The sequence below is a fragment of the Halichondria panicea genome, chromosome 1 (assembly GCF_963675165.1).
Source record: "Halichondria panicea chromosome 1, odHalPani1.1, whole genome shotgun sequence".
Taxonomy (NCBI): Eukaryota; Metazoa; Porifera; class Demospongiae; order Suberitida; family Halichondriidae; genus Halichondria; species Halichondria panicea.
Genome location: NC_087377.1, coordinates 13,430,809 through 13,450,479, shown reverse-complemented (window position 1 = coordinate 13,450,479; position 19,671 = coordinate 13,430,809). Strand labels below are relative to the sequence as shown.

Below are 19,671 nucleotides of genomic sequence, written 5' to 3'. Positions count from 1 at the left end.
CTGTCAAAAGGTGTACTTCATAAATTAATGCATAATTATACATTTGCAAAATGCACTGACTCAACACAGCTATAATATACATTCACCTGGCCTCTCCCTGCACACCCAAGCTCTCAAGATTCTCCACCCACTATCCCCTACCCCCACATCAGTGCATGTGCTGGTCCTTACATCAGGGAAGAACAGTCCCTCGTCACAGTGGTAGGTGACCTGTGAACCCAGTGAGACAAGGACATACTTTTTTAAGGTGTTGAAATGCTGTTTCACAGTCTGCGGTCCATTTCACCTGAGAGGGAGCTTTTCCTCGTGTTAAATCTGTAAGGGAACAAGCGACCATAGAATAATCAGGAATAAATTTACGATAATATCCCGTCATTCCGAGGAATGTGCGTACAGCCTTCTTCGTTTTCGGCTTTTCAAAGTTTTCAATTGCATCTATCTTCGGATGTTCAGGTTGCACTGTTCCATTGCCCACAACAAACCCCAAATATACACACTGATTTGTTCCAAATTGGCCTTTTTTGGGCTGAGGCCAGCAGCTCGAATTCGATCCAGTACAAGGGCCAGGTGTTGGACATGATCCTGCCAGGTTCCACTGTATATCACAATGTCATCCAAGTAAGCATTTGCACAATGCTGCAGACCATCCAGGAGTTTGTCGACCATCCGCTGGAACGTGGCTGGAGCACCTTGTAGGCCAAATGGCATCCTCCGAAACTGAAACAAACCAAAGGGTGTGGTAAACGCTGTCTTTGCCTGTGCCTCCGGTTCCACAGGTACTTGCCAATAGCCACGTGACAAGTCCAGGGTACTGATAAACTTGGCCTCTCCTAGATTATCCAGCAGTTCCTCAATTCTAGGCATTGGATATGCATCCATATTCGACACACTGTTCAACTTTCGATAGTCCACGCATAATCTCAAAGTTCCATCTTTCTTTCCAACCAAAACTATCGGTGATGCCCAGTCGCTGGATGACGGTTCGATAATTCCATGATCTAGCATCTCTGTTAGCTCTTGTTTTACGGCTGCTCGATAAGCCTGCGGTAGTCGATAGGGTGGTAGTCGTAGGGCCTAGCATCTCCCGTTGTAATAGTGTGCGACGCCAGATTGGTACATCCAGGAGTGGCCGTTAACACATCTGTGTAGGTGTCAAGAACTTCTTTCAACTTTTCTTTTTGTTCTGAACTTAACTCTTCGCCAAACTTAATCTGACCGCCTTCCTTGTCTCTCCAGGACGGCATTACGTCTTCAAGGTCAGTGTCATCGGTCGCCTCTTCAATAAAGTAGTTAGTGCTTGTCGGTGCATGCCATTCTCGAAGCATATTCACGTGGAATACTCGTTTGCTTTTATGCCGATCGTGTAGGTTTACCAAATAGTTCACTTTGCCTATCGATCGTAGAATCTCGTAGGGACCCTGCCATCTCACAGTCAATTTTGAGCTTGTGGTCGGAAGTAGCACGAGGACCTGTTCTCCAGGCTTTAAAATGTTCTCTCTGGTGCCTCGATCATAGTAACGCTTCTGAGACTTGTGCAGCCTGAAGGTTCTTTTCCACTAAGTCAGTCATCTTCTCCATTCTTTCTCGCATTAGCAGAACATGGGCGGCAATACTTTCATCAGCCTTTGTGTTCAAACCCCATTCCTCCTTCAATACATCCAGTGGTCCTCTAACATCACGGCCATAGAGCAGCTCAAATGGGGAGTATCCTGTACTTTCTTGTGGGACTTCTCTGTATGCAAACAAAACATATGGGATTAGCTTGTCCCAATCCTTACCATCCTCTGCTGCTGATTTTCTGAGCATCTCTTTCAGTGTCTGATTAAATCGTTCGACTAACCCGTCTGTTTGGGGGTGATAAGGGCTAGTTCGTATCGCTTTTACTCCAAGCAGGCGGTAGAGTTCGGCCAACATCTGTGAGGATCTCTTTCGGGAGGCCTACCCGTGCACAGACCTTCACTAGCTCCTCAGCCACGTGCTCCGCATCGATCGATTTCATTGGGATCGTTTCTGGGTATCTAGTTCCATAATCACATAATTATCCCAAGGACGTACCGGTTTCCTGAGCGGCTCCTTGGCAGTGGGCCAATGATGTCCATGGCAATTCGTTTAAACGGGGTGGAGATTACAGGGGAGTGGCACTAATGAGGCTCTGGCACCTCGCCTCAGGGTACACTTCTGGCACTGCTCACAGCTACGGCAATAGTCTTTAACGTCACCAAACAAAGTTGGCCAATAGAACCTGTCCATAACTCTCCTGGCCGTTTTCTTCTTTCCAAGGTGTCCACTAGTGTGGCAATATGTAAAACATTATGACGATAGTCATTTGGCAACACCAACTGATCTCGATACTCCTCGGCCTCTCGCTTAGCTGGCACCCATCGTCTATAAATCAATCCATCTCGTTCAAAGAACCCAGTATTACTTGGCTCAGTCATTCCTGCGGCTTCAGCTCGTACATGCTTCAGAGTGTCGTCAGTTTGCTGTAACTTGCGTAGTTCTTTACTGTCCACAATACCACGTACCTCACTTTTGTTTAGTGGGGGATCTTGAGCACGCACTAGGCCATGTTCTATCCTCTTTGTTCTCTTCTGACTCCGGCTCAAGTAGGGTTTATTCCGTTTTGACTCTTCAAACAAATCGTCATCGAATTCACTCAGCTGTCGTCTCAACGTCATCCACCATTTTGGTACTTACTCCACTCTCTTTTTCTTTTTGGAGTTGCATAGCATCTTCGGCTTCCTCCTGTCTGGTCTGACCACGTGTTCGCACCACATACACTGCTTCCACGCCAGCTGTATGTCTGATACTTGGGTTTTCCTGCAACAGTCCACGCAAATTTGGAACATTCGTTCCCAGCAACACTGATGTAGGCAATGTTTCGGACACTGCTGCCACAACTGTCAGGGGCCTATTATCCAGTTTCATTTCCACTTCACCCAAGGGGTATAATGCGGTGTCTCCATGAGCACATCGTATTGTTACTGCTTCTCCTTCCAGATACTTCGTCTTATCTATCAGGTTCTTATGCACCATCGTTCTCGAGCACCCAGTAAATATCCGCCACCGTTTGACCGCTTTGTCAACTGATCGGCACAATAAAATCCTTTCTCTGGGCACCTGGAAGAAATATGCCCCAATACACCACAATTAAAACATTTTACCTTTTTGGGTTCAAACTTAGGGCTCTCCTTCTTGTCCGAATTCAGCCTCTCTGAAGTTTCCTTCTGTTCTGAGCACACCCTAGCGAAATGTCCAGGCTTTCCACACTTGTGACATTTTCTCGGTTCTCCAGTCTGCTCCTTTGTCCGTCCCCGATCCACACCATCGCACCGTCGTCTCGCCTGCACATAATCATCTGCCAGGCTTCCAGCTTCGTTTCCACACTTGGGCTTCTTCTCCGACAACCAGATTTTGAGATATGCCCCCAGAGTGTCTAACAACTGTTCAACAACCAGCTTGTCCAAAACTTCTTCCAAAGTCTCGCATCCGGCCATCCACTTCTTTGCCAGGTCTGCTAGCCTCACTGCTAGCTCGCTTTTTCGGGTCGTTTGAAATCGTCTGCGATAACACTCTTCGCTCAGTCCAGGCCTGTTGTTAATTAGGCACTGTAACCCTCTGCCATGCATTTTACTTACCCAATTAACATTAATTAACCCAACCAATAACCCTCACCCTAAACAAGATTTTGATGCTAAGCTGTAATCAACCCTGTGCTGTGAGCCTATACATAACTTCCTGTAACTGTCTTTTACAAAACATTTTATTGGCCAAACATTATAATGAACCACAACCCACAACCCACTGTGACTAAACCACTTGTAGTATAAGTATATATGTGCTGTCTATAGGCCTAGGGCAACCCTAACCCTAATCCTAAACAAAACATGGACTAGGCTGAATGCTGTCATAAGTCTAACCCTGTGCCCAGGCCTACAACATCGTACCGTCTCAGAATCGCCTCTTTAACTCGTTGATAGTCAACTGCCTCTTCCGCACCCAATGCTGCATACGCCTGTTGCACCTTTCCTGTCAACTGGGGGGCAAGCTTGAAGACCCACTGATCCTCAGGCACTTCGTACACCGACATCATTCGTTCCGATAACTTCGACAACCGTACCTCCATCTGCTTTCTCGGCCAGCTCGCTCTTGTTCCATCCAGCCCCGCATGGCTTCCATCTGCTCATGCATCTGCCTTATCTGCAGCTGATGTGCAGTCTCTCGTTCGGCATCGCGTCTAGCATTCTCCTGGTCTCGCGACTGTCGTTCTTCCAGTAGCATCTGTAGAATCCGCTCCATGCTGCCATCGTCCTGTGCCATAGATGCGTTGTAGACTCTCCCAGATCGTGTACTCATAAACTGTCCAGTCCATTACAGTGAGCCTCAAGCACGTCTAGCTCAATAGGATCCCACCGCTGCCACCAAATGTAAAAGATCCACTTCTAGACTATTAAGTTCTCACAATTCAATTCAACAATCTTCATTTAACAACATCAATTCCACAACATCGCATAAACTTTAACATCACAAAAACAACTAAAACTCAAAATCTAACACACTGTCCTTTTATACACTCCTGAACACTTCCTGTTTGTCAGGTTCTAAAACTGGTGTGACGGGATCTTACAGGGTAGGAGAGAGGGATTAACACCTTGGGTGTACAGTCGTATACTATTGCACAACATACCAAATAAGTGAATGTAGTCTATTTAACACTATAACAGCTATAATCAAGCTAAGGCAAGAATCCTTGCCTGGCATACATGAACAGTACAATAACGAACAAAAGCACAAACAATAACCAACTAAGAAACATATAGTCTTTCACAACCATTGATAGTCACTCTGTTCGCAGGTGTTGGGGTTGGAGGGGCAGGTAACTGTATTAGAAAAACAAAATTATTAGGAACAAGCACAACTATAATATGAACTAATCAATAGAACGGATCATCACCATGCATGTTGTCACGGCCATTGCACAGTTAACTACTCTGATGGTCATGTCTGATGGTCATGTCCAACAGGGAATGTTGGAGATATTGAACGGTGCCGAGGTGGTCTCCACGGTGACTAGTGATCCGGAGAGAGGTGTTGGAGAAATGACGAGGATATAGCTGACAGACACACCACCAGTATAGAGGAGGGAGCTGAGCTGGTTTTGAGTGGGGGATATGATATTCTTGGGTTTAATGGAGAGGTTGAATTACCTATACATGCAATCAGCAGCATGTGCAACAAAAGTCTGTGTGTTAATATACTCACCAGCAACAGAGATTGTCTGCTGTATTGCATGCAACTGCATGTAATACCATTTTAATTGGTAGCAGTATACATGCAGGTAACATTGCTGCATGCAGTACAGATACTGACTTTACCTCACTGAGGTTGATAAGAGTGGTCCTGGACGTTAGAGTTCCACCATCAGCCTCAAACACATGCATGATCACTCCCGGTCCAATTAAGGAACAATAAAGGGTGGTATAAACCTTATAATAATTATTGTATATAGCATATAAGTGAGTGCATGCATGTATACAATATATAATCCATAATTATATGAGTGTTTTTTATGCACTTGCCTATAATAGTATTGCTAGAATCATGCACTGAAGTATTAGATCTAGCACCAGGTTAATTGTGTAACTCAAACAGCCTATATATTGGGGGGTATTATATTTAGCGAATGAGCCATTTGAATCGACTTGGTGTTTTTTATTTGGCGTCGCAGGCGTGGCTATACTACAGCAACGACGTTGTGTCTACCGAGAAACTTTAATTAATTCATTTTGACAGTTTTAAAGTTGGCCATCTCTTGGATAAGAGTCACTAACAACAGCCCATGCAGGCATTATTGCAGATGGTCCATGTGCATCGTGCATGGGCGAAGCTGTAGGATTTACCTGAATTATGGGTAGATCTAAATCAGATAGGAGTAACTATGTGAGAAGTTCAACAACATCCTTGGTCATCCCAGATGGTCCATAATGATATGGTTGGGGAAGCTGTAGGATTTACCTTCACGATTGAATTATGGTTACTAAGTATAGATCTATATGCAGATAATCACATAGGAAGTTCAACAGCAACCCATGCATAATTATGGTACATGCATGTGCATGGTGGATGAAGCTAGATATATAAAATTAATGCCGGTAAAGTCAACATCAACCCATGCAGACAGTCGGTCTGTGCATGCATGTGGTGTAGGAAGATAGATCTATTTTAAATTTCCAAAAAACAGGCACATTTATGATTTGCAACGTGAAAATGGCAAGGATTGGCCGAAGGAAGCACTGAAAATTATAAGCGTGCATGCATGGAAAAAGAAAGCGGGAGGGAGAGAGCCGTACACCAATCTCTGTCACAACGTCAAAGATATGCACATGCACAAAGGCCAATTTAACAATGCGTCACTGACAAACACGGTCTAAATGTTTACATGATGTACAGTGCTTGCAGCCTAGAGAGTAGATAACTACAAAGGTGTGAGTAGTTATCAATTGTAAAAAATGAAAACATCATAATTATGGTGGGTTTGTGGTGATCAATAGTGAGAATGTTATAATTATTATGATAGTGGGTATAATTGGTTAGAGTAATGAAACACTAAACATTAAACAGCTAAGTTCTCAGACTTTGTGTTAAATGATTTAGATTTCCTGACAATCTCTTCTTTATAATTTACAAGTATTTAGGTGATTATAATTATGAGTTTTTTTATTGTTCTGAAATTAATAATTGAAAGCTAAGCTATTAAAACTTTACTTTCAAATGTCTAGCTTATAAATGGACTACATTTTGATGCCAACAACATTCTCTGTTGAGATACACACAAAAACTACTGGCACATTCTACTATTTTCTATACCGTTTTGCTGACATCACAGCTGCTAACCAAAAACCAACCCTGCTTCAATTAACCACAAACTTCCTTAATAGTGGACATCTACTGTTAAATTGTCTCGAGGATATAATTATAGGAAACCTAAACCATTCACATTAATTTCTGAGCATACACAGTGCATGCAGTATTTATTGGGAATGGAGGAGTAACTCACACATAATTATAATGACATTCATAAGACAACATTTATTATAACGTTCTAAGTACCGATTTTCACATTTCTTACCGAAATTTTTGTAATTAGCTATAGATTTGAGTTCATAATTATATAATAATAATAATTATATAGTAATCAATAGTGCTTTTGTACGCATATAATGTGCGAAAAGTACCGTGGTATACAATAGTGTTGAGTCATCACCACACCACACCCATTCAGCTTTTGGTAACAATATTCATTACACATAAGCTTGCATATATAGTTAGATAAACGTTTACAACTATAAAGTAAGTGCATGCTTTACGAGGCAAATGGCATCTCTAAATCCCCTTCACGTGCTTCTGGCATTAGTTATTTTGTTGTGCCTTCTAAGGTGCAATTTTGCCCAGTTCCCGGCAGTTTGCAACACTCTGGAAAACCTCCAGAGTAAAGTATGTTGTCCGAACAACTGCAATGGTAGAGGAGATTGTGTGAACGTTGCTTCAGAAGCAGAGCGTCAATCTAATGGTTCTGATCCAGAAATTGTCGCAATTCTGGCATCTAATGTTATGGAGAAAGGAAGTACGATTGATAGCAGATATCTTTGGCCGACGATGCATGGTGTTTGAAAATGTTTGTAATTGTTCAGGAAACTTCTATGGAGTCGATTGCAGTGAGTGTGCGTTTGGTTGGTCAGGAGAAAATTGTGGAATGAAAAAACAAGCCGTTCAAAGAAAAAGTTTTGGCAGTCTATTGGATTCTGAAAAGCAAAATGTTGTGAACGGTATGCTCATGCTAAAGAGTGAAATGGGTTATTGGAGTGTTGTTACTGAAGAGCCACCAACTGCTTCTGGCACAGTTACACTGCAAAATGTTTCTACTTATGATTTCCTTGTCTACATACACAACTACGTGTCCCGAGATGCCTCGGAGGCATGCAAAGTTCTTAATGGCGGTATAAATGTTGACTTTGCTCATTCTGGGCCAAATTTTCTAGTCTGGCACAGAACATATCTGCTGATTTTGGAAAGAGCACTTCAAAGAGTGCTAGACAATCCTAGTTTTGGCCTACCATACTGGAAGTGGGAGGGCAATGACCTTTCGGTATTTGATGAACGATATTTTGGTACATTGCCAACGAGATCAAGAGAACGCCAAGATATTACAAATGGATTAAATTGGAAAACAGTTTGTGACATCTCATTTAGACTGAAAACTACAGATAAGGTTGGAAGGGAAGTAGATGCTTATTGGAATGACAAAGATCCGCGTAATTGTATGCAATATTGGGCTCCTTGTGACCCTATCACTGATTTAGGGAATAGTAATCGGCTTCAAAGAGGGAATGCTTATTTAAAAGGATACCTACCGAATGTACGTGAGATTGAAATAGCGATAGCTGCGCCAGAATATGATGCACCAGGTGATAACGGCAAGTATGGTCAGCGCAGTCTACGAGATAGTTTTAGAAGTAGACTGGAAGGTTGGAGTTTGATATGCTCAACTTCTGACTTGTGTGTCGGGCCTCAGGTATCACCAATGTATCAACGATTACATAATAATGTTCATGATTGGATAAATGGGCACATGAGCGTTCCACCATCTGCCGTAAATGATCCTGTATTTAGTCTGCATCACAGCAACATCAATCGAATTCTTGAAAGCTGGATGCAACGCTTTCCATCTGGTGAAATACCTCAATACAAACCCGACAGTAGGGGTCATATTGGACATAATTCGCAAGACTACATGGTACCATTTCTTCCTCTTATAACACCGAATCAGCAATATAGTACAAGTGATAACTGGGGGTATGAGTACGATTATCTTATTGAGGCTACTATAAGTGATAATGATATACCAAACTGCACCTATACTGAAGAAAACATTCAGGAATGCCGTATATGTACTGCTCATAGCAGTGATAGCTCTACTCAATGCACTCAATACGAATTCGATGCGATAGCTTGTATCGGAGAGTATCAAACTTGCTCGCTTTCGACCGAAGATATCAGGGTATGCTCAGCAACTGAGCCGACAGTGAGGCCTACTCCGGGTTCAAGTTCCAAGATGCTTAAAGCTAGCTTGCTACCGTTCCTGCTCATTGTCTTCCTCACGTTGATACTCTGAGATTAGCTAAATGCAACCTTTTATAACTATGCTGAACTGAGGAACCCAAATATATAAAAGTTGTTAGCAATGTACACTTAAATCTAGATACATAGCTTTTTTGTTCTTAGATTATTGTTAAAGTAGCCAGCTATAGTCCCTTTCGCTGTGTGTATTATATCTAGCTGTTAGATACGTATAGTAATAGCGAATGCTATAAAATTTTGTCATTTGATCCTTTAAACTGTCTTTATTATCTTGATCACACACCTTTGAACACATAACTAGAAAAAAATAATTATTCTATGCATTCACCCTGTGCGTTGTGCACAGCGGTAAAACGGATACAACAACTTTTTACCATAATGACTTTATTGGGAATGATCGTGAAAATATCACACACATCAATCACTCTAACCCCTGCTACGCACTCACGTGGTAACTAGAGCACTAAAGTACAAATTCTCGGCATTAATTTGGGGTTTAGTGTAGTCTATACAGCCTTGTGTCAAAGCCGTGTGTACATCTAGGCCAACATGCAGGTTCGAACTTCTTAGCTTTTGCTCACTTTATTCGCAACAAAGCTTTAACATCAAACTCTGTATTACTACCTTGCTGTGTTGAGGCTATCGCATCCAGGAGCAGACTCAGAATACAGAGAACAACAGACAGACCCCGTGGTACTGCGGCGCGCCTCAGGTTAATAATAATTATTTCGATACCCTAAATTTCTGACTTGGGTTAGGGTAACCCTAATGATTTTCATGCAATTATCTTGATCCTAACAGTTAGAGGTTAAATGCATGGGATTGCTGACTAGACAAAATCTCATGGTTTAGCTAGTTTCACCATAACATTTGACTTGTTTTGGAGCTAGCATGCAGAATCGTGCATTGCCATCATGTGGTATTTTTGACAGCTATAGCTAGCCACAGATATGTAGAGTAAGCAATGTATAGATTATGATTAATAATTATGACATTTTTCTGCTCTAATTGTGTACTTTCCCTGTACACAGTTCCAAGTCACTGCATGCATGGATATAGGAGAATGCATGCTCAAGAGACACCTGAGCATGCATGTTCCTGCATGCATGGACTCTATCTTATAGACCATAATTATAGTGATTTAGTGAAACTGCGTAGAAACCATTCATTTTATACGCATGTGAGTTAGTCTTGTACCATGTTATGCTCATCATAGGGTTAGCCCATAATAATTATGGTGTGTATATATATGTAGTTTATCTGGCATGCGCCTATAATTATTGAAGAAAGAGCAGACCTCTATATATATGCTATTATCCAGATGCACTTATAGAATAACCACGCCCATGACGTTTCAATGACGCATGCATGTGCACACACTTCTCCATTAGCTGGCTCGATTGTTGTCTGCAAGAGGTATATAGTCATATCAGCAGTAACACAACTAGTTAAGGAGACTTCTCATCTATAAAGAAGTGTAGAGACCAGTTGTTGGAACTATATATGCGCCTTCTAGCTCTAGGCTGCTAACCAGTATATGCGCCTATTAGTTGATGTACGCTTATTGAGAAATTAAAAATAAGGTTACATTATCTTCAATTTGTCTCTATATTATTAGTTTTCCTAAACCAAATTGACTAGTAATGTTTCAACCATGCACCTATTAGAGCCAATAATTGTATATATATAGCTGTGGTCTTAGAGGTTTCACATTGAAAATATGTATACTCACTTTATATAATTCCCGGTCCACCTTTTCACTCACACTGCTACCAACCATCTGTGTAACCGGTAATAATTATCAAAGTTGTAATTATTTTTATTGTAGATGCATGGTAATCAATTGTACAGTGAACCTGTTTATAGCAGTCACCCTTGATGCTGTACTTTATGGAAGTTATGAGTTTGCATGGTGTATCTGTGTATACAACTCCATGATGTTTGTCCTTTATGGAAATTAAGTTTTTGGTGGAAGCAATGACTGTTGTGTTATAGTTTCTGTTTAGTGATAAGGTTCTGTAATACCACTTCAACGGTTTTAGTCTCTGGCTGTAAACACTTTAAGCGTATTCATTGGCCCACACCGTAAAAAGTGACATTTCACACAAAGTGGCTGACTATTGTGGCAAATGTCAGTTTTTTTCCTGATATTTACCACCTTATAGTCATGCATGCACTTGCGTGACAACCACATCAATTTTTACAGTGTGCAGCTAGGAAGGGGAGTAGCTCCCAAGTAAGGAAGTTGATCCTTCCACATTTCTACTCAACACTGGCTGCGAACTTCAGAATTATTATTGTAATTCAGGAGCAGCTAGGCCAACTAGCGCTCCGTATATGATGTCCTGCACCAAATATTTCCCATAGTTATACGGTGGTGTGTCAAACCAATCCCAACAATTAACTGAAGGGTCATTTTAGCAAAGTAAATTGAGTATAGAGCAGGAAAAGCAGCACTATATAGTCGCTTCTGTCACAGTATACGTATTATGGAGCCTCTCTCAATATAATGCTATAATTATATCAACTAGCTACTAGCAATGCATGTGTATACTATTGCAAGAATCACATTATCAATTTTACAGTCTCAAACTATTGCCTAAGACATGTATGTACATAACGACAAATTCAAGTCATTATAAGAGGTGTATGCATAATAAGTGTGTGGGTGGGAGGGGGTGGGTGGGTATTCTTATAGGTTTCAAATTGTGAATCTATAATTATAGTATAGAAAGCTTATAATTATCATAATCTGAAAAGAAAGAGAAAGCCATTTGCTTTTGTAGTTCGATCGACCATAACCTGTGAAGAACTGGCTAACCCTAACCCTAACCCTAACCCTATATACAGTGCAACAGAGACGACAGTTTTCCAAGTAGTTTAAACGGGGAAGTTAGCATCAGTATGTTTTCTATGCCCTGTGAGGCACTAGATAAAATAAAACAAAACACAAAAACAGGGAGGGATCGAAAAGGTTGGGAAAGAAAGCTATAAAAGCAGCACACTTCATCTTGGCCACTATATAAAATTATACTGGGCAAATTTGTGCCTTTGAACACATTAACTGCTCATTCCTATTTGCCTGTGGTAAGAATCACTATAATTATATACATGTATAGTCAGCAATGTAATATTGTGTGTGATGCTGAGATGTGGTCACCTTGTCCATAATTATAAGCTTATGCTAACACTCTTTACCTACATCAGCTTATATACCTTAATGTTACTATTATATAGACGGGTAGTAATTTTAGCGTTTTCAAATTTTTCTCTGTTTTTAGCTAGGGTACTAATTTTGGTGGATTTGTAGCAAATTCATTACCACAATAATAATTATTAGTCAAAGATGTACAAGAAGGTTGAATAGAGAATTTGTACAGCAACTGCACGACTCTCGTAATAGTCAGTAATTAAGGCTGTGAATAATTACATGTATCATTAACTTTCCGGTCAGCATTAATATGCATGCACACATGACATTCCATACGGAAGAAACAATAAGGCAGCTGCTTCTGAGTGGAGGGTCTGGTGGGCAGCTAGAAAACCAGGAAGCCTTAATGCACCACATTACTGCACTACACATGCAATATACACCACCTATAGCTAAGTGGTTACAGTACTCATGGTTGTGTTGTATATAATAGTTATTACATGGCTATGAGTGCCACAAGCTGTTTATTGGCCCCGTAGTATATTGTGGTCAAGGGCCTTTTATTATAGGCCGAGATCATTATCTACTTAGTAATTATACAAGAGCCAATAAACTGCTTGTGGCACGAATTGCCATGTAAATAACAGCGTTTTATGCAACATTTTGGGTCAACCTTAAACAAATTGCAACACAAGCTTTCACAAGTGTTTCCTATACAAAAAAATGTGCTCTATAACATTATGATACTAAGGAATTCCTTCAGGGGAAAGTATAGAAACGGTTCTTAAAAAATTCTTAGGGTGTACGCTCATGAATATTCATTAGATAATGAGCTGCTCTCTTGCACAATCCATAACATCCAGGAACCAGAAACTGCTCACTAGCAACACATGTTGTACCATAATATTTATAGATGGTCTTTTCTATAATATACTGTCTGTATAATAATCCTTTCAGGGGAAAGCATAGAAATTAAATAGAAAAGCTTAAAAAATTCATAAGCAAGTTTTTTAAACTTCCCCTGAAGGGATTCCTTAAAACTTTTAGTATACATGCAGAGGAGGTTTCACCGGTAATGTGTAAGCCGGGTTCAATGTGCATGTGTGTGTGATATTTTTGCATGTGGAGTGTACGTATATAATGGGATATCGTATATATATATATGTGACAAAGGATGCTGCATATGTGAATATGTATAGATTAGGGTGTGTATGATAAAGGGCTAGATGTATGCAGTAAATAAATGAAGTGTGAGGGTATAATAAGGTCATGCATCATGCACTAATAATTATTCAGTGGCGTAGGAAGCAATTTCTCAAAGGGGGCTCTAGTTTTTTGAGTGGAAAAAGTATGGCTATCTATGCACTAATCTTAATTGATAATAAACTATATAGAAAGATGGGGGGCTCCAGCCCCTGCATGGAGCCCCCCCTTCCTACACCACTGATATTATACCGGTACTTGTCTTAGCTCTACCAGCTACAAGTGATAATAGGTGGCATGTATGTGATGAGGTTAGCAGTCACCCTTGAATGTAATTGAGCAGACCGACAATGCATTATATGGCTGCATAATTATACTTATGACAGTATTTCTCTTTATTCTATGGAACTATACATGATATGCATGGCTGCATGTTTATATATATAATTATGGCCACTATATAATTTATACAACTTCACAATGTTTGTTAATTAAAATGTATGGTGATAACAAGTCCATATTGTAGTTCCTCTCTCCCTTTTCCTCATACATACATACAGGTACTATATAGTTATAATGTGCATGCATGGCTGAGAATGTGCAGGGCTCTACTCTCAGGAGACCTGAAAGGTGGTCACACAAACCAGGGGAGTGCAGACTGGTTGAGCAGTAAATCCATGGAGTGGCAAATTGGGCAAACTAAATCCAGATAATTATTTCTGCAGCACAAATTTGTTAGTATAGTGAGATGTGTGATAAAGGATGCTTGCACAATGTGTATGTGAATTAGGGTGTGTGTGTGTGATAAGGGTATTTCTCTAGCGGTATATGTGGTTAGGTGCATGGTAATACAATTTTTATGCTATAGAGGTTGGTTTGTATAGCTCTATAGGCAGCTGTGTCCATGTTGTTGTTCATTCTCATGGGATAGTTATTATAGGAAGATAATTGTCAGTTTGTGGCATATAGTTGGGTTACTTAGTTTATCTTCAGCTACTATAGTTTTAGCATCTGGCTGAAAACACTAAGTGCATTCATTGTTTTAAAGTGTGGGGGAGCTGGTCTGAAGCAAGCAAAATACCGTATACCGTATAGCGCAAAATTTTCGAGGGGCTTAATTTTCGCGGATTTCGTGGGTTAGAATTCTACACGAAAATAAGTCCACGAAAATTGTTAAATTACCTGCTATAACGTGCAAAGATTTAAGGCGTGGCTTCCGGTTAGCAGTCATTCCGCGAACATTGTGCAACGAAATGGCTTTTAGAGGCCAATCCACGAAATATAAGTGCCTCGAAAATTTCGCGCTATACGGTATATAGCGTGTATATCATGGTTTTCGCTGATCAAGCATGTACTGCGAACATAAATTTAATATCGCATGCAGAAAGGCTGCTATTCCGCGAAAGTTATACCCTCGAAATATATACCCGCTATATAATATGTTAGGGGGGGGGTACAGAAAATTTACCGAGTGCATGCATGCTCTCAGATATGCAATTACGAGCAAACTATATATACGCAAACAAGTCTTTATACATCATCAAATTGAATGTCTGAGTTCATAAATCCAATGCCTAAGAACAGTTTTCCTAATAATAAGATAAAAATTTCCCCATGCACCCCTCGATTTGCAAATGTAAGATCTACTCGCCCTTTTACTAGGTAAGTTTAGAGGACTAAAGAGCCTTTTTACAAAATGCAATGGTGAGTTTAATAATAATTATATTATCAATTGCAGCGCACACTAAGTGTGAACACACCATTTTTAAAGGTGTATGGCCATGAGTATGTCTATAATTTGTTGTTGACAATGTTCATTCTCTACCTGCATGCATGGGATAGGAAGATGAATCGTCTGTTTGTGGTAGTTGGGTTAGTCACCTTTCAGTGATAATAATTATAATCATGGGTGTCATTGGGAGTAACTCATAATTTATGGTACAAGTACTTTCATGTACTGGTGTAAGTTAATTTAGTGTTCCTCGATTAATTACTTCACATTTCTAACCAACACTATAGCGTTCTTTTGCCCAGAATTATGATTGTAATGAAACAAGTTCAGGAGCACAGGAGCAACTAGCAGATGTCCTGCACTACCATAATTATAGTCACTTAGGATACCAGTGTGTCTAACCAATCCCAGGGTAATTTTAGAGAAGTATAAATGTAGAGCAGGAAAAGCAGGACTATAGTTGCTCTTGTCATAGTGCCCTAGCTTTATGGGAAATTTAAGGCACTATAGAGAAAACAACAAACAAGAGACTGCATGCATGTGATCACGAAACTATAGGAACAGAGAAAGAGATAAAACAGTAAGTTCTATGATAACAACATATTTCGTCTTGACCACCACTATATAAAGCAATAATGCATTGTGCATTAATTACTTCCCTTTGAACTCATGCACCTTGCTGTTGACCTATTTAATGTGGTATAGAATCAGATTACTAAATGTGGACATGATTTGTCTGGGCCAGATTTCTTCCACTAGAAGCTGGGATTAGCTAGTGTAGTATGTAATCTCTGGAAGTCATGCAGTATGCCCTATATAATTATATAGCTATAGTTACTTGGGATCCCCATTTTCATACCAGCAGCCAGATTGACCAGCCCAAAGTCTCACCTCTTTATTACAGTCACTGTAAGTCTAGAGGTTCTCTAACCCTCGATTCCAGGCTGCCTGTATCATGTCAACCATGAGATGTTTTACTGATTTTCTGTTCGAACTTCTCTCCCCTCCAGTTGTGTATATAAGGGAGTTTCTCCCCCAGAGGAGAGACAACCACACTGCTATACCTGCCAACCAGTATAATTATCCATCCATCCAGAAAAATAATAGAGTATGCATGACCCATGTTCATCAAATATATGGTTGTAGATTGCATGACCCTTTATCAGACCTTGTCTCACTTGATGTTTATTGTGTAGTGGGTCTTTACCCTGTTTTGTTTCAGCTAGCTGTATATAGCTGTATGCAATGATGATTGACCAATGGATGATGTTGCTGAAGCTGGCCTAAGAGTGGAGAGGAGCAACTGCATGACTATCTGTGAGGCATGGTGAGTATAATTATGCACTCACTAAGTACATGCATTAGGAAGAAGAGGGATTGGAAACAGAAGCGGATCACGTGCTAACGTAACCGTACATGCATATAGACTTGATGTTTTGTTGTTAGATCTCATCTGCGTTTCGCTTTTTAATTAGTGGAAACGATAGCTAGCGTTTACTCAGTTGCTTGTAAAACTCTACTATAAGAGCTAGTGACGGCTGTTCAGTATCAGGCAGATACTATTTATAAATATATATATTTACCAGTCCCTCATTCTGTTATTGAGGGTAATCCGCCTCTTACAGCTGGTTTTTATACTTTTACCAAGTTTTAGCGTAATCAGGAAAATTCATGGATCAATTAGCACTGCATCTATCTTTCCTACTGAATTGACATGCCCAGTAAGATTCACCTGCATGCATGAATGATCTTTGATTTTAAGTTGTCGTTCCCTTTTAATGCATCTATTGACTGATCCTCCTCCACACACACACACACACACACACCTTGCAATGTTTTGTATGTATATAGGTGTACCATCATATCCATACACTATAATGTTATAATGTTTAATGGTGGATATCAAGCATTTCCATGCTGAGGTGTATTCCATGCTCTGAAGAAGAAGAGTTTACAGCATTCAAAAAGAGTGTTGTGGTCACTCACTTTCATACAGCCGGGTTGACCAGCCCAAAGCCCTCAAAACATGTACTTAAACCACCTCTTTATTACGGTCACTGTTAGTCTAGAGGTTCAAGCATTCAGACATACCCACCTGCTATATCCCCTGAGTTCCTGGTCCACCTCCCCTCAAAGGGATCCGGAAGACAACCGAGGATCCGGAAGACAACCACACCTACTCACACTGCTACCAGCCATGCGGTAATAAATCATGTCCATCAAATAATGGTACCCTTATCAGCCCTTAATTCTCTAGCAGATCTTTATACTGGCTGTTTTTTTGCTCGATTATTACTTGTTCACTGTATTAGTCTTTCAAAAGTGTTGAGTGTTAGATTTACCATTTCATCACTATACTTTGAGTGGTTTCATAAGATACACGTACAGTAGCTCATGGACTTGGCTGGTCAAAGAGCCTCTAAACTGACCAATTCCTCGATCATCATAGAGTCTCCTAAGTAACAACATGCACTGCTCATGATTAATAGTACAGCTCAGTAATTCAGTAATCCAACCACCCTCCCGGCCTGTACTGTTAACTTGAGGTGTACTAGCTGTTGATGTTGTCAAGAGTTATTGTTGGCTCATTGGAAAAGTCATGCTGACTATGCGAAAACAATTTACACTACACATCCTCATTAAGACTGTATTATTTTTTCATTGTATGCTGCATGTTGTTTTGTCACACTACTTGCAAAATAAAAGTGATACGCTAGTTATGTTGTTAGTTTAATCATGCTACCCACTCTCATTTTCTCCACTAGATTGAGGAGGATTCATGTCGCAATGACATTTATGCTGGTTGCTTGACAAAAGTGGTTGACCAATAGATATAAAGAGTTACTCTGGATGACCAACATGGAGGGAGCTGGCTGATCATCTCAGTAAGACTGGAGAGGAGCAACTTGCAAAGGAACTATGAGATTGCAGGTGAGTATGCAATCAGTGCACATGATAATAGGGTTGATTGAATTGTAGTAGTGAAACATCTCAATCTGTAAAATTAATAGTTGTAGTCCTCTACCAAAGCTGTATAATTATATCACTTATTGTATAGTGGATCTTTACCGGCTCTTTTGGATCAGTGTGATTGTTGCTTATTATTCTGAAGTCTTTACCAAAATCTACCCACCCTAGTACAGAATGTGTTTATTGGTTGGCTGATCCTTACCATTTGCAAGTCCTGTGTACTTTTTGCTTATTGACCTTACCACTTGATACATGGCTTGCAGAATGTAACAATGGATGATAGTTGTGGGTGATCACTATACATTCCTTGTCTTTTCTCCATCTTGTACTTCACTTGTACAGCACTCAAACGTTTCTGTCTCTAACCTTGTAAGCTGCTGCTTGGCAATCAATACTGTTGTACTGTGTATTGCATGTAACTATAATACTCTATCATCTACATGTAACTAGCGTATATATTATAGCTGGTTATTTTTGAGGCACTAAATGTGTGTATACTGTACTGAGTGTGTGTACTGAATGTACTGAGTGTGTGTACTGTACTGAGTGTGTGTACTGAATGTGTGTACTGAGTGTGTGTATACTAAGTGTGCATGTACTGAGCCTGCATGGGCTCCGTCTTCTAAGGAACTGCATAGTGATTATTAGGAGAAGTAGAAGTCATTATTTACCTTTACAAATATCATAATATGGGTTTACTCCAATGTGCATGTCCTCAGGTAAATAGCGAATTCCGGACGGGACACAGAACAAAGCATCCAAATCCCGAGACAGTTGTCACCTATGACATTGAATTAGTATAAGCTATAATTAAAAAACCTTGCACCCACAAACAATAGTGAAAACACAACAATCCAGATAGCTAACCCAGAATCCCCAGTTATGAAGATTATAGGATTATGTTTGTGTTTTCTTTTGTTGTTTGCTACACATGAGCTGGTTTAGGTATAATTAGCTATAGCTATCATCAAGAGTGCATGCATTCATGCACTCCTGCTATCATGTGTTTTTTTTTGGTACCCGAGGCGCGCGTGGGCGGCCACGGGTATAGTAGTGCGCTGGTTTGTTTGTTTGTGTGTGACATGAGTCATTGTGATGTTGATGTGTGAGCAGGTGGACTTCTACATCTATCAGAGCAGGGCGGTCAACCATGCAGTGAGAGCCTGCATCTGTACTGCAGAGCTGGGCTAAGGTGAGTGGGTGGCTATGTGATAATGATGCATGCATGTGTAACCTACATGTACTGGAGCTTTACACATATCCCCTAAACTCTTTTCATGACTACTTCTTCAGTAGCACACATATGTTTACACACTACAGCTCAGCAATCCTCCACCACCCCTGCACATACTCGCGCACCCACACACCCACACACACACACACACACATGCACACACACAGGTGAACAAGGATTGTCTGAGACTGTACATGGTGAGTGTAGGGGAGATATTCAAGATGATTCTGGCACGTAAACACC

The 19,671-nt window shown here is 40.4% G+C and overlaps 1 protein-coding gene and 2 long non-coding RNA genes across 3 annotated transcripts; 2 read left to right on the top strand and 1 right to left on the bottom strand.

The window, feature by feature from the left end:
- Positions 1–4,464: 4,464 nt before the first annotated feature.
- On the bottom strand, positions 4,465–5,324 carry LOC135350911 (uncharacterized). Its single transcript, XR_010399328.1, has 2 exons — positions 4,955–5,324; positions 4,465–4,880 (listed from the first exon to the last, which is right to left on the bottom strand). It is a non-coding gene; the product is annotated as an uncharacterized LOC135350911 (long non-coding RNA).
- Positions 5,325–7,615: 2,291 nt separating this feature from the next.
- Positions 7,616–9,172, top strand: LOC135331824 (L-dopachrome tautomerase-like). The gene has a single exon (XM_064527118.1). It carries the CDS (start codon positions 7,661–7,663, stop codon positions 9,170–9,172), a length of 1,512 nt encoding a protein of 503 aa, XP_064383188.1. The 5' UTR covers positions 7,616–7,660.
- An 8,116-nt stretch (positions 9,173–17,288) lies between these two features.
- LOC135350949 (uncharacterized) lies at positions 17,289–19,390 on the top strand. Its single transcript, XR_010399336.1, has 3 exons — positions 17,289–17,426; positions 17,990–18,155; positions 19,308–19,390. It is a non-coding gene; the product is annotated as an uncharacterized LOC135350949 (long non-coding RNA).
- The last annotated feature ends 281 nt before the right edge of the window (positions 19,391–19,671 follow it).